Below are 26,498 nucleotides of genomic sequence, written 5' to 3'. Positions count from 1 at the left end.
GTACAGAGGGGCGGTAACCAGTTGGGGGTGTGTACCTGCACAGTCTGAAAATGGCAGCACTAATTGGATAGAGTGAGACTGTGCAGGTACACCCCCCAACTGGTTACCTCCCCTCTGTACCCTTACTGAAGGCTAATAGCAATTCATTCATAACTCCTCGTAGAAATAATAAAGGAATGGCACAACATAGAGACATAAGAGCAGATGCTTCCGAATTGTTATTACATGGGGAATACATGAAGCTATTAAAACAGGAATGTCAGGAGTGGTGAAAGGTCCTCTTTAACAAAGTCTAACCATTTCAAAGCATAATATAACCTAAACATGTGCTAGACAGGTCAAAGGGATGCAGCAGGAAATCCCTATAATTATTGCCCAAGGTCACAAACTGATGTACATGGAGCACATAGACAATAAAGTGCTTTAGGACTTCACTATATTCTGGTCTAATATAGTGAATATATGCTCCAATATTCATAAGACAAGCTTATTAAAGGAATCTAAGTAGTCTTGCCTTACAAATATTAGTTTATAGGATTTATTCTAGAAAGTGAGGTGCCGGTGTATACGATTACAATATATTATGTCTACTCTAGCAGAAGTAGAGCAATGAGGAACATCAGAAAACTCAAGTTAGCCAGGTCAACGATTCCCACATCGACCACTCTACCGAATATATGTGACTGCATAAGATTAAAAGTATTAGATTCTAACTTCTTTGAGCCCACAATGCATCTTCTCCATGGTGTAAGACTTTATGGAAAGTGATATGAGTGTTATTCATTCTCTGACTGCTACATACAAAGATGGCAGCATGTTGATAGGCAACCAGGGTACTCGGCAAATCGGTAGCAGTTAAAAAAAAAAAAAAAAAAGATAAGATTTTGTTCCAGAATTATGTATACTTCTCACTGAACTATGCAGTGGACTATAGACAATGAAAACTAGAGTCATGTAGAAAAAAATTAAACCTGTTTAAATATACATATTTCTATGACCTAATAAGGAAGATAGCACCAATGACAACTGCTCTCTTATATTTTTCACATTAGTAAAATGGCTGACTGCAGACAGTGGACTTCAGTTACAAAACGGCAGACATTGCACTGAATTAAAACAGTTGTATTAAGCACAAGTACATGTTGGGAGTACCCCTGGAGGATAGTTATATGCCCCTTCCAGAACAAAAAACACAGTCTGTCAGCTTATACACATTACAGTTTCGGTAAAATTTTTGTAAAACCGCAAATCTTTGGAGTTGTCCGAGTTTAAAAAAATTCCTAGAAATTGTGTCACTCTCGTGCAATGGCTGTCTGTGATTGCACTTCAGCCTTATTACCGTTCAGTCCCATTTACTTGAAAAGGGATGAGCTGCAATATCAGACATGGCCCATAAACAAGAGTGCAGGGTCTCCCTAAAAAAGTAGCAAATTATTAGCACCATAACTTGTGATTTTTTCACCTTCTCGACACTTTTGTGAAGTGGCGGGGAAAGGGGTGGGGCTTAGCAGGAGGAGTGGAACCTAGCACAGGATTTACTATAACTTATGCCAGAAACTGGCGTAAGTTATAGCTCAAGTCTATGCCACTCGGTGGTTGGGGTAGATTTGAGTTTCTGCTGCATGGAGTGGCAGAGATGCGTCTAATTTATCTAAATTAGGCGCGTTTTACTACAGCGCACAGGGGATCAAGACTGGTGTATAGGACCGCTTGTCTTGATAAATATCCCCCTTTATGTTTCCAAAAAGATTTACTATTATTACATACTTCTATATGCGTTTCTGCTTCCCCATTGCAGTCCAAATGCATAAACACACTAGGTTTCAAAAGTGGGGGCGACAGACCCTTGTAACTGAGGTCCACTGTGCTCTGTATAATCTGAAGACATTCAAAAATTCATTCTTAAACAATTTTTTTCCACCTACACCCATATATTGCTATAAATTTATTCCCCGGTATATGACGTGCAGGCGTTCAATGATGCACCTCTGAATACTGACAACTGTATACCATATATCTTAATTATATACGTAAATTGCTTCACAGCAGTATTAAAGGAGAACGCTGAAGAATTCAGGCAGAATAACAAAATACACTTACTTTAGTTTTTGATTTATAATTGCTTTTTTAAATAACATTTCAAAGCCCTTCTTATAACTTAAACTGTGGTGCCGTAAAACTGAGATAAAATATTAATAATTTTTTTAGCTATGACGTAAGAATTTTCTCTCTCTCTCTCTCTCTCTCTTTTTAGACCAAGTCATAAAAGCTACATTTGAGAAAAAAAATAAAAAGTTTAAATACAAATTGATTCAGTGTCATTTTGTAAGTCCATAATAAAAATGGTTCAAGGAGGTAAGCTTGGCAAATGTGGTAGTTGGGCGAACACAAACGTTCCATAGTCTGCTCTGTTCGACTGTTTGAAATTGTTCCAATTTGGCTTTCCTCCTTGTTGGGGTGTCCAGCACTTTGGATAATAAATTCACTTCACAGAAGTTAAATACTATTGAAATCCTGTCAGTAGGGGCTGACGAGTGGTTATGTTGTACACAGGGTTATCTCATTTCAAGGACATCCATCTCATTCCTCTCTGTCCTTTCGAGGAGGGGACGCTGTTTTGACCATGGATAACAATACCCTCTCTTTGTCCTGCTGTGATATGGGTCAATGTCCTTGGCAAGTTTTGCAACACATTTGTCTGAAGTATGCTCGACTGCAGAATTTGAACTTCAGGACCAGCGGGCAATAAGCCACTTTGTTCACATCTTTACACTCTGAAAAATATAAGAGGAAACAATACATAAAATAAGTTAAGCATTGCCAGGTCTTGAAATGATCCTTTGAATTAAACAACTTTAACCAAGACATTATGGCCCATGTTTATGAGAGAATTTTCTTAACACATCAAATTTTAATACATCTAACTGAATGAATATGTAATGTTCGACTACAAGACAAACATAAAAAAAATTCCAGTAGCACATGGAGACCCTATAAAGTAATATGGACCTGTAGACACACTCTATGCAGCCATAAAGTGCCTCCAGGAAGCAGTTTTTTCCCCTAGAAGGAATGTTCTAAGGGAAAAATTTTAGGTACTTGGAGATACAGTATCAAAGCCATTAGAGTAGGTTATCAGCTGTATCATACAGCTGACGTTCTACCACAACACCTGTGACTGGAGATAACTCCAACCGCGGTGTTTAACCCTTTAGATACCGCAGTCAATAGCGACCACTGCATCTAAGTGGTTTACAGAAGGAAGGGCCACCCTATATACCCAATTAAGCCCCCTGTGATGACCAACGGTGGCCATGGCAATCAGAGGCCTAACAATGGGCTCTGCCGTTGCCATGCACAGAAGCCTATCAAGCCTTGCCAGAGGCAGGGTCTACTAGGTGAGCTGTCAAGTAAACTAACAAGTACAATACATCACAATAGAGAATTACTGTATTGCAATGTATTTACCAACAACTGGACGATTGTAAGTTCAAGTCCACACTAGTGGGACTAAAAAAATGTTTCTGAAAACAAAACCAAAATTTCAAGTAAAAAAAAAAATTGCCTTTACCCTGATCTAGTCTTTTATTATGGGAAAAAAAAAATATACTACATATAATTGGGATTGCCAAATCCATAATGACCTGCTCTATAAAATGATTACGTCACTTGTCCCGCAAAGTGGACGGCATAAAATAAGGGTTTAAAAAAACCTACCGAATTTGCCATTCTTTGCCACCTCTACTCCCAACAGTGGTATAAAAGTTACCTAAAAGTCATTTGTACTCCAAAAACAAGCCCTCATTCAGCTGCCTTTATAACTGTGTTATGGGTTTAGATTATGAAAGCACAAAAACAAAAGATATTTAATAAAAAAAAGTGATTTTATGATGCAAAAGTAGTAAGACATAAAAATAACCTGTGGGGTCAAAGCCATCACTAGACCAATAACTGCATTCCCTAGTGGGTGTAGTATCTAAAATGGGGTAAATTCATCAGTATCTGATGGCCTTCTCTCAGCACACCAAGCACAAGTACATTGTACGGAGAAATTCAAATTTTAAGGTTTAAATTTTGGGTTTTCTAACAAAAAAATATATAGACCAAACTTTTGGATTTTATAACTCAAAACGAAATATATTGACCAAAATTTTGCACTATACATAAAGCCACCTCAGAATAATAGTAAAGTCATTCTAGAATTATTAATCAGATATCAGAATTGAAAAATGGTGCTGCATCCTTATAGGGGTTGTATCATCTTCGACATTGGGATCATATGGCTAGGATAAGCCCATAATGTCTGATGGGTGCAGGTCCCACCTCTGCCGAAAATAACCGAGCAGTGCGCTCTGCTATTTTCTTAATCCCCACAAAAGTGAATAGAGTGGTGGCCGTGCTTGTGCAGAGCGCTTCCCGTTAATTTCAATGGGACTTGCGAAAATAGCAGAGCGCACCGCTTGGCTATTTTCGGCAGTACCATGGAAATGAATGGAGGAAGGCCATGCATGTGAGGTGTGCCCTCCTGCACTTTGCGGGCCTAGTTATAAGGATAGGTCCAGGCAGGGCCGCCATCATGGGGGTAAAGCCGATACCCCAGTAAGGGGCCCGGACCCAGGGGGGGCCCGGCCGGTCCCGAACCATATTATTTTTTTTTGTGTCAGTGTGTTAACTTTAAAATCAGCGCTCATCTCTTTACTATCTTACACTGACTCAGCCCTGGTAACAGCAGGCAGTGCGGGTGGCGCTCACTCACTGACGTCACGCGCCTGCTCCTCCCACTAGGCGGCGCAGGTGCGTGACGTCAGTGAGTGAGCGCTGCCTGTTAATGGAGGGAGCTGAATGTAAGAGATGAGCGCTGATTTAAAGTTACTGTCTGCTGGATACGGATTACAGTTTATAAATGTATACTACTGTGAGCGGCGGGGAGGGGGATCTATGGATGGCGGCACTGTTATAGGGAGGGGGATCTGTGGATGACACTGTTATGGGGGGTCTGTGGATGACACTTCTGGGGGGGATCTGTGCACTGTCATGGGGAGGGGGATCTGTGCGCTGTCATGGGGGGGTTCTGTGGATGACACTGTTATGGAGGGGGATCTGTGGATGACACTGTTATGGAGGGGGACCTGTGAATGACACATAGCATAAGATGCTATATACGGTATGTATCATCCACAGATCCACCTCCATAACAGTGCCATCCACAGATCCCCTATAACAGTGCCATCCACAGATTCCCCCATAACAGTGCCATCCACAGATCCCCTCCATAACAGTGCATCATCCACAGATCCGCTCCATAACAGTGCCATTCACAGATCCCCTCCATAACAGTGCCATCCACAGATCCCCCCCATAAGTGTCATCCACAGATCCCCCCCCATAAGTGTCATCCACAGATCCCCCCATAATAGTGTCATCCACAGAACACTGTTATGGAGGGGGATCTGTGGACGACATTGTCATGCGGTGGATCTGTGGATGACACACATATAGCATAAGATGCTACATACGGTATGTATCATCCACAGATCCCCCATAAAAGTGCCATCCACAGATCCCCCTCTTTAACGGTGCCATCCACAGATCCCCCTCCCCATAACAGTGCCATCCACAGATGACCACCAAGAATATCTAGAATATCTAAAATTAGCTGGTCAAGTAAAATGTTGCATGAAACAATCATTAAATAGGTGGCTGACAAAAAGGGGCGGGTTAAAGGGTGGGGTCAATGGGCTGAGTCAGGGGGGGGTGGCAAAATTAGCTTTCGTCTGGAAGGGGGGGGGGGGTTGCTAATATTTTAAGCGCATTGAGAAGACGTTTTAGTCATAGCAGGCACTTTACATCCTGCCCTACCAAACTGCATAAAGTTATTCCAGATCATTAAAGGATGTGTAGCACATACCGACCACTATATAAAAGAACTCTCTGGCTAGACTATGTGCTCACTTTCCAATATGATACATAAGAGCTGGTCTAAAGAACCAGAACTTTATGATCTCCTCACATGGAGAGTATCTAAATACAAAGGGCTTATTCAGTCGAGTACCGTAAAACTAAAATCCATCCATCTATGTTGAATCAGTATTGTCTCTGACTGCACTCCGCTTGTCCATTTTTCTCTATCCGTATCGCATAGTTATGTTATCAGTTTTTCATATCCCAGAAACAGAGGAAAATCCATCCAATGTTTCCTAGGAACCATCTGTAAAAAAACAGATGTTGTATATGCGCTGTCAGTTATTTTTCATGGACCTATTGACTTAAATGGGTGAACGTATAAAAAGGGGTTAGGGTCCGCGCTTTGCAGTAAAGGAAAGCTTAGGCATAACACAAAAAATCACTAGTTCTTTTTATGCTGCTTCCTCCAATCTCCTCCTTATCCTTCCTCCTTTGCTTTCTTAGGCCGCTTTCACATGGGCGAGTTTTCCGGGCGGGTGCAATTCATGACGTGAACGCATTGCATCCGCACTGAATCCTGACCCATTTATTTCAATGAGGCTGTGACATGAGCGATGTTTTTTACGCATCACTTGTGCGTTGCCAGAAAATCGCAGCATGTTCTATATTCTGCGTTTTTCATGCAACGCAGGCCCCAAAGAAGTGAATGGGGCTGCGTGAAAAACGCATAGCATCCGCAAGCAAGTGCGGATGCAATGCGATTTTCACGGATGGTTGCTAAGGAGATGATGTTATTAAATAGGGATGAAGTCCATTCACTTTATTATTTTCCATTATAGCATGGTTTTAATGGCAAATAATAGCATTCTTTAATACAGAATGCTAAATAAAATGTCCCTTAAGGGTTAAAAAAAATAAAAAAAAATTACTGACCGCATACACTTGATTGCGCAGCCGTTATCGTCTTCTTTCTTCTTCTTGCACGCGCGTGCAAAACTCATTAAAACACTTTGCACTCGCTTGAAAAAATTGAACAACGCAATCGCAGAGAAAACTGACCGAAATTGTGGGCGCAGACACGCGGGTTTCCCGTAATGCACGTGCAACGCATCCGGACCTCTTCCGCGACCCCCGTGTAAAAGGAGCCTTAGTCTCTAAACCAACAAGCAGTAGTGGGTATGCTTCTCAGGTCTTCAAAGAGAGTAGCAACATAGCACAGACCCGCATGTAAAATAGTTCATGCTTCTTTATATGATAAAGCTTTATCGTATGTCCTATAATAAAGAAGTGTGAACTATTTTACATGCGGCTCTGTGCTATGTTGATACTCTCTTTGAAGGCGTGAGAAGCATACCCACTACCGCTCGTTGGTTCAGAGACTAAGAAGCTGCGAAGGAGGAAGGATAACCCTGGGTTCACACCTGAGCGTTTCTGAGACGTTTTATTTGTCGCGCGTTTTTATGCGCGTTTTTTGCAATAGTAAACGCGCGTTTAACGCGCGTTTGTGTGATTGACTGCAGTGTTGTCCAATGAGTCTATGGGCCAAAACGCGCGACAAACGCCCAAAAAAAAGCTCAAGAACTTGTTTATGCGCCGGGCGTTTTACAGCGTGTTCAAACGCGCTGTAAAACGCTCAAGTGTGAACCAGGGCCATAGGGAAGCATTGGTTTTCACGTGTTGAGCGTTTTACAGCGCGTTTGAACGCGCTGTAAAACGCTCAGGTGTGAACTTAGGGTAAGGAGGAGATTGGAGGAAGCAGAATTAGAAGAACTAGTGACTAGTTACCCTTAAACTTTCTTTTATTGCAGCACGGACCCTAACCCCTTTTTATACGTTTTGGACTGAAAGAAGTGGGGACCTACTTCTACAAACCTTCTAATATACAAAACTTTTGTATAGACTTAAATAGGTGAGTCTAGCATGAAAATCAGACCAAAACATTGCATTCGGCTATTTTCTCTGCATGGACCATGTATCACTGTACTCTAGTGTGCTGTCCATTCTACACTCGGACAGCATACGGATATATATATATATATATATATATATATATATATATGTATATACCATATTTTTCGCCCTATAAGACGCACCGGCCCATAAGACGCACCTAGATTTTTGAGGCGGAAAATAAGAAAAAAAATATTTTGAACCAATAGGTGTGCTTTTGGTGGGTTTTGAACTAATTGTGGACTGTTATGGGGGATCTGTGGGTGACGCACTGTTATGGGGGATCTGTGGGTGACGCACTGTTATGGGGGATCTGTGGGTGACGCACTGTTATGGGGGATCTGTGGGTGACGCACTGTTATGGGGGATCTGTGGGTGACGCACTGTTATGGGGGATCTGTGGGTGACGCACTGTTATGGGGGATCTGTGGGTGACGCACTGTTATGGGGGATCTGTGAGTGACGCACTGTTATGGGGATCTGTGAGTGACGCACTGTTATGGGGATCTGTGAGTGACGCACTGTTATGGGGGATCTGTGAGTGACGCACTGTTATGGGGGATCTGTGAGTGACGCACTGTTATGGGGAATCTGTGGTGACGCACTGTTATGGGGGATCTGTGGTGACGCACTGTTATGGGGGATCTGTGGGTGACGCACTGTTATGGGGGATCTGTGGTGACGCACTGTTATGGGGGATCTGTGGGTGACGCACTGTTATGGGGGATCTGTGGGTGACGCACTGTTATGGGGGATCTGTGGTGACGCACTGTTATGGGGGATCTGGTGAGGTGACGCACTGTTATGGGGGATCTGTGAGTGACCACTGTTATGGGGGATCTGTGAGTGACGCACTGTTATGGGGGATCTGTGAGTGACGCAATGGGGGATCTGGGTGACACTCATGGGGGATCTGTGGGTGACACTCATGGGGGATCTGTGGGTGACACTCATGGGGGATCTGTGGGTGACACTCATGGGGGATCTGTGGGTGACACTCATGGGGGATCTGTGGGTGACACTCATGGGGGATCTGTGGGTGACACTCATGGGGGATCTGTGGGTGACACTCATGGGGGATCTGTGGGTGACACTTATGGGGGATCTGTGGGTGACATGGGGGATCTGTGGGTGACACTTATGGGGGATCTGTGGGTGACACTTATGGGGGATCTGTGGGTGGCTCTTATTGGGGTCTCTGGATGGCACTGTTATGGGGATCTGTGTATGACACTGTTATGGGGGGGATCTGTGGATGACACATATGCTATGTGTCATCCACAGATCCCCTCCATAACAGGGTCCCTGTAGTGAATGACCCTCAATACAAGGGCTGGGGGCCAGCATCTGCATTTATAATGACAGCGGGGCCTGTGCAGTGACTGTATTCTACTACACAGGCCCCGCTCACTGTATAATGGTATCTGTAATCTGTAAGGCTACTTTCACACCTGCGTTCGATCGGATCCGTTCTGAACGGATCCGCTCATATTAATGCAGACGGTGGCTCCGTTCAGAACGGATCCGTCTGCATTAGAACTTAGAAAAAATTTCTAAGTCTGAAAGTAGCCTGAGCGGATCCGTTCCGACTTTACATTGAAAGTCAATGGGGGACGGATCCGCTTGAAGATTGAGCCATATGGTGTCATCTTCAAGCGGATCTGTCCCCATTGACTTACATTGTAAGTCGGAACGGATCCGCTCGCCTCCGCACAGCCAGGTGGACACCCGAACGCTGCTTGCAGCGTTCAGGTGTCCGCTCACTGAGCGGAGCGGAGGCTGAGCGCTGGCAGGCGGATGCATTCTCAGTGGATCCGCCTCCACTGAGAATGCATTAGGGCCAGACGGCTGCGTTCAGGGCCGCTCGTGAGCCCCTTCAAACGGAGCTCACAAGCGGACACCTGAACGCAGGTGTGAAAGGAGCCTAATAGTTAATTGTGTATATACCGGTAATCGCATAATCAGCGCTACTTACAACTACAAGCGCTCGGTAGGTAGCAGAGAGGAGGGAGGAGGCAGGACGGCCCCCAGCCCCTCCTCCCTCACAGCTGATACACCCGCCGCACGGCATCGCGGCGGGTGTATCATTGAAAATATGGCAAAATCAGCAGCATTCGCCCCATAAGACGCACTGCTATTTCCCCCCCACTTTTGGGGGGGGGGGGGGGGGAGTGCGTCTTATAGGGCGAAAAATACGATATATATATATATATATTTTTTTTTTTTTATTTAATTCAGAATCATAATTAGGCTTGATAAATGACCTTTTTGGACTTTTTGTTTGTTGTTGGGGAGAATATTTTTTTTTTGTTGTTTTTGTAGTTGGATGTTGGAAGACAGGGAAGTGTAAGAACTGTATCAGTGACCTCTTGTAATGTTCGGCTCATTACCCAGAGGATCAAAGAAATCACAATTATTATTTTTTTTAAATATGTGTGGTTCAGGCTGAATGGAAATTCTCTCTGGACTTGAATAGGATAAGAACAAAGTAAGTTATTTTCCTGGTGGATTTGTACAGGACACCAGCACTTCTACATGTCAGTTCCATTAGTTAAGGTTTAAACCATCTGTGGCTTTCAGAGAGATGACCTAAATTCCTCTTTAAAGTCCACTTATATTGGTTGAAATTGGACCATAAAAACATCCTCTAGAACGGCCAAACGTAAAAGCATCTGCTACATTTGGGGTGTTATAAAGGGCTATAAATTACTCTTGTAGCAAAGCTTATCATGATATATCCAGAACCAATTGTTCGAAGTTTGGGAACAAGTCAATATCCTGCATTTTATGGTGAGATGAATGTGACAAAGGAATTAAGAAAGGAACCTAAGGAGAGCTACAGAGTTCACAAAATAATGATCACACCAGGGAAGGAAATATCAGCTCTCCATTGTCGCTCCTTGAATGGTTACTTCAACCGAGACTGGAAACTTTCTGTTCTTATGAGGAGTTTTATAGGCAAAATGTCTGATAGCGTCTACAGTATTTCTAACACAATGGATAGAGAGAAAGATTTTTAAGATATGACTTTACGAGTCTGGTAAATTCCAATTCTTTGAACCAACGATGCAGGTACAGTAATATCCTGGAAAATCCTAATTCTACAGAACTGTGCCATGAAATAGAGACTGTGTCTTAAATGCAAGCCCTGTCTTACAGTTACCTGAGCTCAACTTTTTTTTTACTATAACAGAAAAATCTTTGTTTAATTTAGAGCAGAAATAACCATCATGTTGTTCTGCATTATGGTTTGAAATGATCTCTTATGAGCGAGCACTTTAAGATCTGAAACCATTGTTTATAACTTTCTTTAAAAGGCAAAGAGGTTTCTCCCAAGGAAAGAGAACCCACTAAGCCTCCATACCGTGGAGCATTGCCAATACGTCTTGGTACACAGCTGATTTCTTTAACCCCTTCTACCCCAGGCCAGTTTTCACCTTAAGGACCGAGCCATTTTTTGAAAATCTGATGTGTCACTTTATGTGGTAATCATTTTGGAATGCTTTTACTGATCCAAACCAAATTCAGTTCTGAAGTCAAATAATAGAAACCTCCCATAAATGACCCCATTTTAGAAACTACAACCCTCAAGTTATTCAAATATGATTTTACACCCTCTGTTAACCCTTTAGGTGTTCCACTTCTTTTTGCAGATTTTCCATTTTAATCAATTTTTTCCCAGCAAAGATTAACAGCGAAACAAAACTCAATATTTATTACTCTGATTCTGCAGTTTACAGAAACACCCCATATGTGGTCGTAAACTGCTGTATGGGCACACGGCAGGGCACAGAAGCGAAAGAGCAATATATGGATTTTGGAGGGCAGATTTCGCTGGGATAATTTTAAGTTGCCATATCGCATTTGAAAAACCCCTGATGCACCCCTACAGTAGAAACTCCCAAAAAGTGACCCCATTTTAGAAACTACAGCTAGGGTGACAGTTTTGATGATACTATTTTGGGGTACATATGATTTTTTTTATTTTTCTGCGTCTTGTGTAGGGCCTTGTTTTTAGGGAAGAGTTGACATTTTTACTGGTTCCAATTTTTGGGTAGATAAGATTTTTTTTGAGCGTTCAATACTACACTTTTTTGGGGAAAGGTGACAAAAAATTGCTGTTTTGGCACAGTTTTTTTTTAATGGCGTTCACCTGATAACCAGTTCTATTTTTATAGAACTGGTTAGTAGAGACACAGCGATACCTAATGTCTATTTATTTCAGTTTTACACAACAAAAAGCATTTTTTTTTAAATGCTGTCTATTTTTATTTTTTATCGCTTGATGAAGGAAAAGGGGCACTTTTTTTTTAAACACTTTTTCTTTTTGTCCCATTACAGGGTCTGATCCCTGTTTCAATTTAGTAAAATACAAGCTTTATTGTACTACATTGAAACTGTCAATTTAACACTGACAGTGTGCCTGTGAGACCCAGCATTTACAGCGACGCCGGCAGACACAGCAGAGGCCTGGCTTTCAGTCACCGCCGGGCCCCTGCATTGATCAGTCACGCACAGCTCCAATGCTCACCTGATCATCATGACGTACTAGTCACTTGCCGCCGTGACATACTATGTCGCAAAGGGGTTAAGAAAAGCTGTACCCTGCCTAAGCTGTTTCCAAGGCATCGCAATCAACTAGCCAGAATCCTATTCTGTACTGAATAAGAGGCAAGCGCCCCGAAACAGCTGTCTACGGTTGGATATTCGGCTTGTCATGTTCCAAGGCTTGTTAAAAAGTCGGACTTTGACCTCCAAAGCCACTTCCAGGAGGTGGCGCTAGCGAGATGGTTCTTTTTCTCTGGAAGATACCACTTTGCGTTTTATTTTGCCATGGAGCAGTGGCACTAAGTCCCCAGTACACTGCCTAAATCCTTTCTATGGGGGCACACAATTCTTGACTGATTTTGTACGGCATGTTATTTTCTCATGTTACATGTTCTAGACCAGTGCTTCTCAAACTGTTAGGTGGGGCATCCCCCCAGTCGTTGGGGAGGCACAGTGAGGGTGGCAGCTTTACCAGTAGTGATCATATACTTCACAGACCTTTATATAGTTGCGCCCATATTTGGTTTTAAGATTGAGGTCATTTTTTTAATTTTAATAATACCTGGTAAATACACAGATGTAAAACAGAAGGATGAAATGCAGTCCAAGAACCACAACGATAGGTATCCAGCAACCGCATGCAATGAAACGTAAAGATTTTTAGGTTTAAAAACATGGTTTAAACATCCAAACTAATGCTGGTGAGATGTTCATTTGTTTGCGGTTATGGACAGAAATATGAAACCGCAAAGGTGACCATTGTGGGATCTGAATGCTCTTCAGGTTCTGTGTTATATGAGGCTGTAATAGAGCATCCATATGCTTCATATGGACCCTATGGTACCTAGGCATACAGAGTTTAGCTTTTGTGACTATATTCAGTATCTGGCAGGCAAAAATGATGGCATGATGCAGGCATGAGGAGCATGGTGGCTGGGACTCTGTATTACGAAGCTGTAGGGACAGACTCTGTGTCATGGCTTTGCCGTGTACATGACACCATGAACATGTTTCCAATGACAGGCTATGTGTTTTTCTTTTATAGTGCTGAAGTACTGGTACTGGGAATTTATCATTCCTTGTAAAAAAGTTACAAGCCCTGTGTTTGCTGCTTTTTAAATGACACTGCGACAAAATATAGTTGCTAGTAGCGTTTCTGTGCTGCCCTCACTACTTTCCCAAAACAGGAAGTGGTAAAGGTGGAGATGGGGTTGGTTCCAGTGGTTCCAGTTTTCTAGCCTAAATGAGTACAGAAATCTACGACAGCTACAAACTGCTGTAGATTTCTGTTTAGGAGCACGGAATGCAGGAGTATGCGCCTAATTTATGTCAAAGCATACACCTAGTCATAAATTAAGCGCATCCTACAGCAGCGCAGGGGACGTAACGCCAGTTTATGATAAATTCTCCCCTGTGTTTTTTTTAGGTATGGACGGCTTCTACGGACATTTTTCATAGAGAAGTATTTTACGTCGGTCTATGATATTCCCGTGCGCTGCTGGATTCTGTGACTAATTTAGGACGAGGAGGCGCACTCCTCGTCATAAATTAAGTGCATCCTCCGGCAGTCCGTGCACCTAAACTGAAATCTAGCTGGCATAGAGTTCAGTCTTCTTGCTGTAAAAGAAGATAAATATGTCAGGGCTGCTGACCCTGCCCATTCTCACCTCTCGCCACCCCCCTTTTGGGAAAGCAGCGGAGGTGGCGGAGAAAATCCACTTGCACAAAATTTGAAGTCTCATACACAATTGTATGTGAATTTTTTACACCAGAAAACTGGCATGGGAGGATTAATAAATTTCCCCCAATTTCTTGCTGCTACATGTTTATTATAATTTTAATGGATTTATATAATTTTTAGATATCTGGATGGCAATATAGTTGCACGTAGGGTTGTCAGACACTTTAGAACCATCACACATTTGTCATTTTTGCAGTGTACCCTATAATAAAACAAAAAATAAAAGCTCCCCAAGATTTGTGGCCTGAGCAGACTTTACTTGATATGTAGGACTTAGGAGGCTTTGCATATTGTGGTTGTAGTGGTTATGTATATTTTACAAATGTTTATGGGTAACATAAAAATCCTGCGGTGATCACTGTCTGCACTTTACTTTCAACAGAAATGTAATGGAAACCTTACAACAAAGGTGTCAGATTCTGCCCTGCTTCTACTGGCTCCAAATACATAAATTAAAGTTACCAGGAAAGAGTCTGTCACCAGGAAATTCAGTTACACCAGGCCTTTAGAACTAGCTCAACTGAATGCAATGATACCTTTCACTCACTAATTCTTTACTTCATTCTGGGAAAAAGTACTTCTAATTATATGCAAATGAGAAGTTAAAGGGGTATTCCAATGTCAGACAATGGGGTTATATCGCTAGAATATGCCCCAATTGTCTGATAGGTGCAAGTCCCGGAGGTGGGACCCTCACCTATCTCTAAAACGAAGCCTAACAAGAGGCCGGCAAAGTGGTGGCCAGCAGTGCCAGGGGCGGTCACCAACAAGCCTTCCTACGGCCCATCGAAAATAGCCAAGCCACGCGCTCGGCTATTTTTGGAATCCCCATAGAAACAAATGGGAGCATACCACACTTACGTGGCCACCGCTCCCTTTCATTTCTATGGGGTCAACTGAAATAGCCGAGGCAGTGCTCGGCTATTTTCGACAGCCTCATAGAAATGAATGGGAGCAGCCATGTATAAGCAGTGGGACTTTCACCTATCAGACAATGGGGGCATATCCTAGCGATATGCCCCCATTGCCTGAGATAACACAACCCCTTTAAGTGGCCTGATGGTGGGTCCATGCCACACAGTGTACCCATGCTCCTCCTGCTTCCTCTGTCAGCCCCTCCCATCTCATTTCTCCACTTTCTGCCAAGATTTCCTTGAAAATAATAGCTGGTCACTGAAGGTCCCAGCAAGGTAACATTTTTAAATCGGCTCATTTTCAAAGGACCTTTCTAAGAACTGTCTAAAGCAGAGAACCTCTTTAATTAAAGGGTTGGTTTCCCTAAGGCAACGTCTTTTTTTAAATGAAGCTGATGTGGCGATCAGGTGATGACCATGGGGCTGGCATTAAGCTGTTGTTGCTGGGGAAGCCAAATTCCACCACAGAGTACAGCTGAATTCAAAAGCGGGGGAACCTTACGATCTTCTCATTATTGATGAACATTTCTAACAAAAAAATATAAACTACCCGTTTAAAGGGGTTGTCCAAGTAATGCAAAATGTGGGCAAAGGCAGGGACTGTGATGACAACAAAAGAAACAACACTCATCTGCTTGACTACAGCTTCCAGTGGTACCACCCCATGCCCCCCCCCCGGGTCTTTATTTACTTGTGACTTACTAGCTTGCCCATATACACACACATGACCAATACCAATCACTTGTCTCAGCAGTCTTCTGACACCAGTGATTGACTGGAGTGGTCACGTGTGTATGGGCACATCACCGATACAGCCAAGTTAACAAAGATCAGAGAGACAGCGCTGGAAGTGGGTGGGGATCACACGGGTGAGTATTGGTTGTTTTGTAATGTTATCACAATCCCTGGCTTTGCCCAACAATTTTGCATAACTCTGACAACCCCTTAAGTTATTTATGATAAAAAAAATATGCCTATAACAACCAGGAATGATGAGAGTGCATTTGCATCTGTTATAGCCATTAGGCTGGGATTTGTTTTACTTTTTATGAAATTGCATTTTGATATCAATGTATAAGATATATATACACATACATACATACTATAAACCCTTTCTCCCCTTTATAATCGGGTGATACTAGACTGTTAAAGGGGTTGTCCCACAAAAAATATTTTACATTTTTCAAACCTACACCTGGAATTGAAGACTTTGTAATTGCATGCATTTCAAAATTTAGTACAGCCACTGAGATATTAACTGAATAACTCAATATCAGTACAAACGCCACCTGCTGTTTGCTCTTCTTCAAAATTCTGTATCCAGCTCATTGAGGTTGACGCACATGCTCAGGTCCATCCATCAACTGCCACCAGCTGAGGCAGAAAAGACAGGTCCCCTGAGAAAGTAAACGCCCCCTGAGCTGCCAGGCTGAAGAGCAATCTAGCAGAGCAATTGGAGCAAAGAATGGGTAGATCTCTGGATCCATGTGAGGTACAGGGCTGGTTTTAAGTTTGTTAAAAGACTGTTGTGTACTATATGATGTCCAAGAGTTAAGAAAATTAAAATACTTAAATATTACTTAATTATTAATTATAATACATTCCCAAATACCTTACATTAGTTATAATGGCTCGTTTTGTCTGGGGAGCAATCATCAGGAGAAATAAAATGGCTGCTGTCCTATCAGTACACACAAAACCTGTCCTAATCACACAGGAGGACAATTTACTTCACAACGCTGAGCTAAAGAGCTGCCTCTTCCTCCTCTCTGCTCTACTTGTCAGGGATTATGATCCTGAATACAGTTTAATACGATCTTCAGCTGAATCTCTGTAGGAATGGAGTTCATGAGCAGATGTGGCTAATGAGCAGCAGCACTTGTACGCAGTCTCCATTACCACAGCCCCACATTACCACAGACTGTCCTGTCCGTCCTCTCTGTACTTCATGTCTCCTCATGAACTAAATTCCTACAGAGATTCAGCTTAAGACCTTATCAGCTGTATTCAGGATCATAATACCTGACAAGTAGGAGAGGAAGATGAGGCAGCTCTTTAGCTCAGTGTTGTAAAGCAACTTGTCCTGCTGTGTGATTAGGACAGGCTTTGTCTGCACTAATAGGACGGCAGCCATTTTGTTTCTCCTAATCATTACTCCCCAGACAAAACGAGCCATTATAACTAATGAAAGGTATTTGGGAATATATTTATAATAAAGTAATATTTAAGTATTTTCATTTTCTGAATTCCCGGAGAACCCCTTAAATCATGGCATAAGCCCTTTAAATGAAATTGCATTTTTAAGATACACAATGTTTTAAACAAGTAGCGGGTAACTATGCGGTATAACCAGAGCACTGCAATATAGAAAGATAATATTGCACTGCAGAGATGGGGAGTCTGAGGTTTTCTGCATAGAACGCTCCGACCCTTCGTGCATCCTCCATTGTTCTCATAAATCTGCTGCTTGTGGCTGCAGTAATATTTGAAGTATTTTATAAAGACTTCATGCAGCCATTAAATAGTTTAGTCTACTCCAGGTCCCACTTGACTCACCATGTTGAAGGAAATGAAAACCAGTAATGTGCGTGTTTTTCGTTGTCTCGTGTCTGTTTTATGAAGTATTTGACTAACCTCACTTACAGGACCTTCTCTGGAGCAGGCACTACAGATAAGAAGCGGCAAACACTCACCCTCTGTGTTAGAAATCGGGTTGCTGTCACATTTGCTTTCACACTGCTGCATTGACGGAGGGCGAACGGTTTCTGGACAATCATTCGACGCTTGCCCCGTGTATGAGAGACATTGCACTGTTCTCATCTGCTGGCCAAGACCACAGTGTGCAGAACACTAATGAACACAGAAGAAGAGGGTGTCAAGTCATTAAATGCACCTAACACAACTTACATTGAAGTCTGAGACATCTCAAGCTGCAAACAAATGAATCACTTAACAAGAAACAGGAATTCTGCTCTGGGACTGTTTGAAACTTTGTGATTTTGAGATTTTCCAGCTTTATGAAAACTACTGTAATAGGGTTCTCAATAGCTAAGGCAACTTTCACACTTGCGGCAGAGTGATCCGGCAAGCAGTTCCGTCACCGGAACTGCCTGCCGGATCCGGCAAAACGTATGCCAACTGATGGCATTAGTAAGACTGATCAGGATCAGTCAAAAAAATGCATTGAAATGCTGAATCCGTCTTTCCGGTGTCATCTGGCAAAACGGATCCGGCATTTATTTTGTTCACCTTTTTTTTCGGTCTGCGCATGTGCAGACCGGAAGAACGGATCCGGCATTCCGGTATTTTGAATGCCGGATCCAGCACTAATACATTCTTATGGAAGAAAATGCAGGATCCGGCATTCAGGCAAGTCTTCAGTTTTTTTTTGCCGGAGATAAAACCGTAGCGTGCTGTGGTTTTCTCTTTTGACTGAACGGAAGACATCCTGATGCAAACTGAACGGATTACTCTCCATTCAGAATGCATGGGGATATGCCTGATCAGTTCTTTTCCGGCATTGAGAACGGGACTCAGTGCCGGAAAAGAAAAACACTAGTGTGAAAGTACCCTAAGATGTGTGTTATTAAAGGGGATTTCCAGGCTCCTTATATTGATGACCTATCCTCAGCATAGTTGGAGTATACAGGTGAAACTCGAAAAATTTGAATATCATGCAAAGTTCATTTATTTCAGTAATGCAACTTAAAAGGTGAAACTAACATATGAGAGACTCATTACATGCAAAGCGAGATATTTCAAGCCTTTATTTGTTATAATTTGGATGATTATGGCTTACAGCTTATGACACCCCAAAGTCACAATTTTGAGGTACCCTTTGCTCAGGGGGTATGGAGTAATTAGCTGACTACAGTGCGACACTTTGAGCCTAGAATATTGAACCTTTTCACAAAACTCTAATTTTAAGCTGTATTAATGCAATTCCTTTTCATTTGCATTACTGAAATAAATGGACTTTTGCACGATATTCTTGATAATTAATGAATTTTTTGAGTTTCACCTGTATGTCAGTCAGCAGTCCGGTTATAGTGTTGTGGTGACGGTGTCCTGAAAGGCCTCCCATATGAACAGTAGTAGTAAAGGACTGGCACTCATTAGTAGTCAGGTTGCATAATGCTGACTACCAGTGAGTGCCGGTCCTTTACTACTACTATCCTCAGCACAGGTCAAAAATTTCCAACTGGTGAGGCTCTGACACCCTGGACCACCACTGATCAGCTGTTCCCTGCAGCCTCTGGTGCTAGAACTAGAGTTTTGTTCAATGGAACAGGAAGCACAGCTCTGTTCAAAGTGTAGTGGTCATGCTGGGTTACTGCAGCTCATTTCCCACCGAATTGATTGGTGCGGTCACTACACTTTGAACAGAACTGTGCTTCCTGCTCTAATCACAGTGCTTGTTCCAGAGGCTTCAAGAAACAGCTAATTGGTGGGGGTGCCGGGTGTTGGACTCTTATAGATTGGATATTAATGACCCATCCTCAGGATAAGTCATCAATATCAGGAGCCTGGAAAACCCCTTTAAAGGGAATCTATCACCAGGAAATTCATTATTAAACCAGGCACAATGCCTTGTAGGTCTAGCTCAGTTAAAAGCAATGGTAGCTTTGACTTAGGCTACTTTCACACTTGCGTTCGGAGCGGATCCGTCTGGGTTCTGCACAGACGGATCCGCTCCTATAATGCAAACGCTTAGATCCGTTCAGAACGGATCCGTTTGCATTACCATGCAAGCAGCGTTCAGGTGTCCGCCTGCTGAGCGGAGGACAAACGGTGCCAGACTGATGCATTCTGAGCGGATCCGTATCCACTCAGAATGCATTAGGGCTGGACGGATCCGTTCGGGGCCGCTTGTGAGAGCCTTCAAACGGAACTCACAAGCGGAGCCCCGAACGCAAGTGTGAAAGTAGCCTTAGTGATCCGTTGCTTCATTCTGGAAAAACAACAACTTTTAATCTATATGCAAATGAGCCATTAAGTGCACTGAGGGCGGACCCAAGCCATTCGGTGCACCCTTTTCTGATTTCTGTTCCAGATCCTGCCTCTCCTTCACTCACAGAGCCACGCATAGTTGTCTCATGGCGAAAGGAGAAAGGGGTTCTGGTAGAGAAAGCAGGAAGAGGACCAGTAGATATTTTGACACTTTGTATATTAAAATAACAAAAATAAATGGAAAATATATTAAACACTGACTAGATACTACAACTTCTGAGTATACTGCCAAAATCTATCAATGGTGAAGCGTCATGTTAACGTACTTTAGCTTTTTTAAGTCTGTGTACATGTGCATGTTTTCTGAACCATACTGCTCTTCCAGACAAACTATACCCTAATTGGAAGTCCCATATAGAGCTCAGGTTATAGCTTTTTTGTTACCTACCTGCCCCCATTCGCCAGTAACCCATCGTGGAGGAGGACATCGCCCTAAACTGCAACGTATCCGGACTGGGGGTTTGCTTTCTTCAGCGCAGCTTGTGGATGGAAAGGTTTTGGAGAGGTCACTGCTTTTGCACTGAACAATTCGATGCTTAAATCCAGGTCCACATTTGGGTGTACACTAAAAAAATAAAGTACAATTTAACCGTTAAGGTCATTGCATAAAAAATAAAGTGCTCTTTATATTATTTGATATCAATATAACTGTTTACCACTCTAGTGACAATTAATGTGCAACCAAATATACTACACATCTACATGTGTTTATGCACCATCCTTAGATGTATGAGAAGTTCATAAGGATCATCCTACATCCATCGTCCTTGATATCAGCTAACACAATTCTACTCAACTGGTTATATCTATGGCTTCTTTCCCTGTCTTCCTCACAGTGGGTAATGGTTCTCAGCTGGTGTAGGGAGTCCTACAGGCTATGGCCCCTGGGAAAAGTATGCAAATTAGCTTTCCTCCAAAAAGGAACAAGCTTGCCTCATTAGCACCACCTGCAGGTAGCTACCCTTTACGCAAATTTCCAACCTATTAAAGATCCTTGAAATCTAGGTGGCACTAGAGAAACATTATTCTTTCTTCTGGAGGAGAGTACAATTGCATTCCCTGTCTTCCAAACTGTGAAAACCCATCATCCACAAAAAAAAAGGGACAATTGCAGAAATGTTTGTAACAGATGTGAAAACTCTTCTACACTGATGGTGGTCCTCTAAGTCACATGTACTAGTTCTCACAAAAACAATCGCTAACAAACATCTGAGCAGAATTCTTAAAAGCCTGACAGAAGAGGACAATTTACTGATATTTATTCATTGGTAATATTCTAGGTGGAATAGCAAAGCATAGAAGCTGCAGAGATGTCTGCTGAATGATTCCGGCTGTCTTAAGTTTCACAGATTTCCTCACTTTAGTAAATGTTCTGTAGAAGACCTTGCACAACATCAGAAGATGCCCCCTGGTCACCAAAGCATTTTGTTTTCTTATTTAGAAGTAAAGCTTTTTCCTTGTAACATGGCTTCTGATAAGCCATCCTACCATCTGTTTGAGATATTCAAAATCCTATTGAAGCCGTCTTGTACATCTAAATGTCAAATTACTCCCCTAGCTCGCCTCTGCCAAGGATATCAGACATTCCAAGGTCAATCTCACCCTAGCACTCTCGCAATGTTAGACAATATTACTTTACTTAATATACCTTTACTAGTTCATCAATGGGACATAGATGATGTGCTAATACCATAAAAAATCTTCTCGAACCCTTGACCTGAAGCTACTTCACTGAACCTGTCTTGTGATCTCACCTTTAAATAACATATGAAGCATCATTTGCTGGGCAGTTACATTAGTCATTTCTCCAGAATGGATCACAGTGTCTCATCCTTGTTAAAATGATGAGATGCAATGTGTTTTATGAGGGAGATAAATGAACTCAATGTGACCAGTAATGGAAGGCATAGTCATAGGACTCATTTTTCTTGGCTGCACCAAGGGGTCAGTTGTGGGCAACAATATTTAATCTTTATCTTAGAGTGAAGGCAACGTTGTAGTAATCACCGGGAATCAAAGCAAAGACAATGCCCACATTCCACTTAATTACTTAAAATGAAGTCAAAACAAGTTTTCTGAACCATTAGAACATGTTCTAGGGGAAAATTCAAAATTCTGCTGGTGACTGCTTGGAATCTGCCAGCTCTCGCTAAGGCACAAGGGGCACAGGGCACCATCTCCTACTTGTCCAATAGGTGTGTGTCCCACCTCTGGGACCTGCACCTATCTTTAAAACATGGCCCCCAAAGCAAAGCAGAGTGTACCACGCATGTGCAGCGTGCTTTCTATTCACTTTCTATTGGAGTCCTAAAATGAGCCAAGCGAGCACACTTAGGTATTTCTGGAAATGCCACGGAAGTGAATGGAGAACGCACATAGCAAGCGCATTCACCTCTCTATTCACCTCTATGGGAGTTCCAAAAATAGCAGAGCTGGCGCTCAGCCATTTTTGGCACTCCCATAGAAGTGAATAGAGGGTGGTCGCTCTTGTGCTGTGCACCCTCAATCACTTACTCCGTTCTACAGAAAGGTAGGGTCCCAGAGGTGGGATCCACACCTATCAGACATTGCAGTATGCCACTGAAGTGCAAGATGGGCCAACCCCTTTAAGTATAAGAGTATATTGTAAGTTGTTCAGTATAGTTAATTAATTAAAGGGAGCCCATCACTAGAAAATTAACTGTTAAACTAGGCACAGGGTTTTGTAGCGTTAGCCCAGCTGAACGTAATGGTACCTTAGTGATCCGCTACTTCATTTTGTAGCTGTTAAGTGCACCAAGGGCAGGCTCAAGAAACTCTGTTCACCTTTGGGTCCTCTTCCTTCCTCTGCCAGCCCCTCCCTTTCCTTGATGACCAAGGTGCACAAAGTGTCTTGGGCCCATGCTCACTACACTTAAAGGGAACCTGTCACCTTAAAATGCAGTTTAATCTGCAGGCAGCATGTTATAGAAAAGGTTCAGTATAACCTGTATCTCATTCATTTAAATTCCTGCTCATTCTGGACTTTGAAGTCAAGGAGCCGGTCCTATCAGTGATGACAGCCTTCCTTCTATGACGGTGTATACAGAGAGAGCTGTCAATCACTGATAGGACCGTCTCCTGGACTTCACAGCCCAGAATGAGCAGGAATATAAATTCAGTTTTACTGAATATTTTCTCATAAAACCATATATTAATCTGCTCAGCTCCTCCTGCTCTATAACATGCTGCCTGCAGATCAGACACCATGTTCAACATGACAGGTTCCCTTTAATTTTGGATTTGCATATGAATAAAAAGTACTTTTTCTCCAGAATGAAGCACTGGATCGCTTAGTGAAAGGTATCATTACATTCAGCATATTAATTGCAGTTTTTATCCTAGATTTCCTGTGAGTATATAAAGATTGGCTGAACACAGACCTTACCCATGTTCTTTACATTTCATTGTACCATTATTTCCTGTCTATATTATCACATCCTATACGTGACTCTTCTATGTAATTTCTTTTATAAATGGGAGGATGGTTTTCTGGATGTCGTTTTTTAAGTCAATCCATGGACACTTTTTTTCATGTGTCGGTCCCATCTCCCGGACTGACCTCAGCTCCCTTACTCGAACTAACTGCAGTAAATTCCTATCTGATTGCGATAATGTGAGTACAGTACATCAGACAGGAACTGTCTGCATCATAAATTATGATGCAGTCAATTCAGGTCAGTGGAGTCAAGGGTGGTCCAGGAAATGTGACCAAAACATGGACCACCTTTCCCTGACCGAGCACATGTGAATCAGTCCTTAAACTTCTTTTCTGTCTGGCCTTTAAGCAAGGCACAGTCTAACATAATTTCTGTCAGACCGGCAGTCAGACCAGGGAGGAGTAATAAATGGTGACTCAATAAGAGCATGCTATCTGAGAAGTGTGGATGTTCAGGGCTTCTCACCTTATGCTAATCAATATACTTCCCCTGTGTTTGTATGTTTTAGTCCTAACAAGAGAGCAATAGAGCTGTCATTCTGTCCAGTCCTCCACCTACTATTCTAATGAGGATTACCCTGAAGATTAACCCTTCGCTGTTCAGCAGTGTGGTAAACTGAGATTACTTTGTTGTCTTATTCAGAACCTTTCTCTCTCCGAGATTACTACTAAAGAAGGACAATATTTTGTATTTATTTTCCAATGCATATTAGTGGCAAAATAAAAAAAAGCCTATAAGTGTAAAAACCTTTTTTATTAATCGAGTTTAAAAAATATCCTTTTCTAATGAATGTGTCCATTTAAATATAGAATGTACTAATATCAGTTTTTGTTTCTAGTGGAATTCATCATTTAATGTCCCCCTCCTACAGTAATAACCCACACAAGGACCTATTTTTTTCCCAAATAGTCTAGCAGTATTGTTTTAGACTGTGCAGGAAAACATATGTGTATATGGAAGGCAAACCCTCAACAGAATCCTATATACTCAACATGATGCCAAGATCTATGCGTATATATGGAAGGCAAACCCTCAACAGAATCCTATATACTTAACAGGATGCCAAGATCTATGCGTATATGGAAGGCAAACCATCAACACAATCCTATATAATCAACATGATGCCAAGATATAGTGGTGCAAATGTAGATCATACCCAAATTATGGTTACAAAGTACTTACAGTTGTGACATAGAGCAGACCAAATAGTATGTTAGGGATACATCAATATAGAATTGCTTATATTATTGTGCCCACTGGGTAGAATTCACAAAAGTGTGTCAGCCACACAGCAGTGCCTATAACATAATTCGCATCACATAGCAATACCCACACTGCAGTTACAACTACAACAGAGCCCATGCAAATGTCTAAAGCAGAGCAACGTCTGTAGGAATATGGCAGGTTTTGCGGCACTCACACAAATGTGCCAGACACAAGGCCTCTATTATACAATTATGTTCACCATAACCTCCATGTGACTCCAGCCCCTTTTTGTCACCCCGGATATAATATAGGCTTCATGTAGAGTTGAAGAAACATACTTGTAAGTTTGGTTCTTCATGCCAGTTGCTAAAGGAACAAAACGCTGTAACTTGTAGATATTACATTCCTTAAATAAGATCTCTTAACCGCCAACCACCCTGTACCTTTACGAACCAGACCATGGTTCTGTCCCTGGAGTACAAATGTTCCAGACTAGGAAAAAAACGTATATATTTATCTAGTGCTGAAAAACAAATGTGATCCCCCCAGTTCTGGTATGCATGGATGTTTTTACTGCACTGTGCCAATATGCTGGCATTTTCAAAACCGCTTTCATGTGGCACCCACTTACCACATTTTTGAGATAACAATGTTTTATTTAAATTCTTTTCTTTTTTTTTTACAGTTTAATCAGTCTCCATAGTGTTTTAGTAACCCAAGCACTTCAGAGGGGGGAAAAAAGAAACTGCATGTCAATTCTTTGATGTGAGCACAAACTGCGCTTATTAATATAGAGTGCGCATTGCAATCTAATGAATGACTGCTACGGAATGACAGCCAGGCTTCACGGTGTGCATGCCGAAAAGAACAATTCCGATCTGTTCTTTCTCAAAGACATGGATTTCTGCAAAATCTGAAAAGATCTATGCCATATACCACTGTCAAGCTGTTACATTAAGTGCAATCTTTGTTTTCTAAGAAATATAAATCTATCATGGCTTCTAAGAAACACGGCAAGCACTCTCCTACCGTTTTCAACAACCCCCAAAATACCCCAGACTGAGCATCTGCAGGCCAGGCCAGAATGCAACTGGGGATTTTAACCATCTCATAGAGTTTACAGTCCCCGTCCAATAATTATGGTACATCTGTGCTGGACAGAACGTCGTGGAATCAGCTCCTAGGAGGTTAAGACTGTCAGAGTTTCATGTTTATCGCATACAGTAAATTATTGGTGTAGTATTATCTGGCTCCTTTGAAAACAGATTGGAGGTTTTATTACTAGGCACTGACATGGTAAACTGAGATTTACTTTTGATCTGGTTTCACCGTCATATGCCCATGTTTAGTTTATGTGTTCGTTGCGGTCATATATTTTTCATGCTTTTTGACAAAAAAGGCTGCTACAAAAGGGATCAACACACAAAGTCTATAGCAGATGGAGTGAAATTAAAAGCATCTTCAAGGATCAGTGATCTAGTCATGATGGTCTTACTGATGTATATACTTATACTTTAGGTTACTAAGACAACCCAACATAAAACTATTTATGAATTAACATTTATTAAAGGGCTTGTCTCATCAAGACAACCAAATTAGGGCATATGAAAGTCAGAGAGGGGTCTTCCACTTGGCACCCAATTTTCATATTAATGGCCTATCCTCAGGATAGGCACGGGAGCACACAGCATCATAGATTACAATGATACTGTGCACGTCGGGCCACCCACGAGGCTAATGTCCCGCACTCATAAGATCATATGAGTG

At 42.1% G+C, this 26,498-nt stretch overlaps 1 protein-coding gene across 3 annotated transcripts in view; it reads right to left on the bottom strand.

Annotated features, from left to right (window-relative positions):
- Positions 1 to 241: 241 nt before the first annotated feature.
- Positions 242 to 26,498, bottom strand: part of ADAMTS6 (ADAM metallopeptidase with thrombospondin type 1 motif 6) — a 270,149-nt gene continuing 243,892 nt past the window's right edge. For all 3 annotated transcript variants that reach the window (XM_044292316.1, XM_044292332.1, XM_044292325.1), the window contains 3 exons: positions 20,456 to 20,632; positions 17,751 to 17,907; positions 242 to 2,774 (listed from right to left, as the gene is read on the bottom strand). In XM_044292316.1, the coding sequence (XP_044148251.1) occupies positions 2,665 to 2,774; positions 17,751 to 17,907; positions 20,456 to 20,632 (444 nt within the window). In that variant the 3' untranslated portion in view covers positions 242 to 2,664. The remainder of the gene's footprint in view (positions 2,775 to 17,750; positions 17,908 to 20,455; positions 20,633 to 26,498) is intronic.

This window comes from Bufo gargarizans, chromosome 1 (genome assembly GCF_014858855.1).
Source record: "Bufo gargarizans isolate SCDJY-AF-19 chromosome 1, ASM1485885v1, whole genome shotgun sequence".
In the NCBI taxonomy this organism is placed as follows: domain Eukaryota; kingdom Metazoa; phylum Chordata; class Amphibia; order Anura; family Bufonidae; genus Bufo; species Bufo gargarizans.
This window is presented reverse-complemented; position numbering and strand designations above follow the sequence as displayed.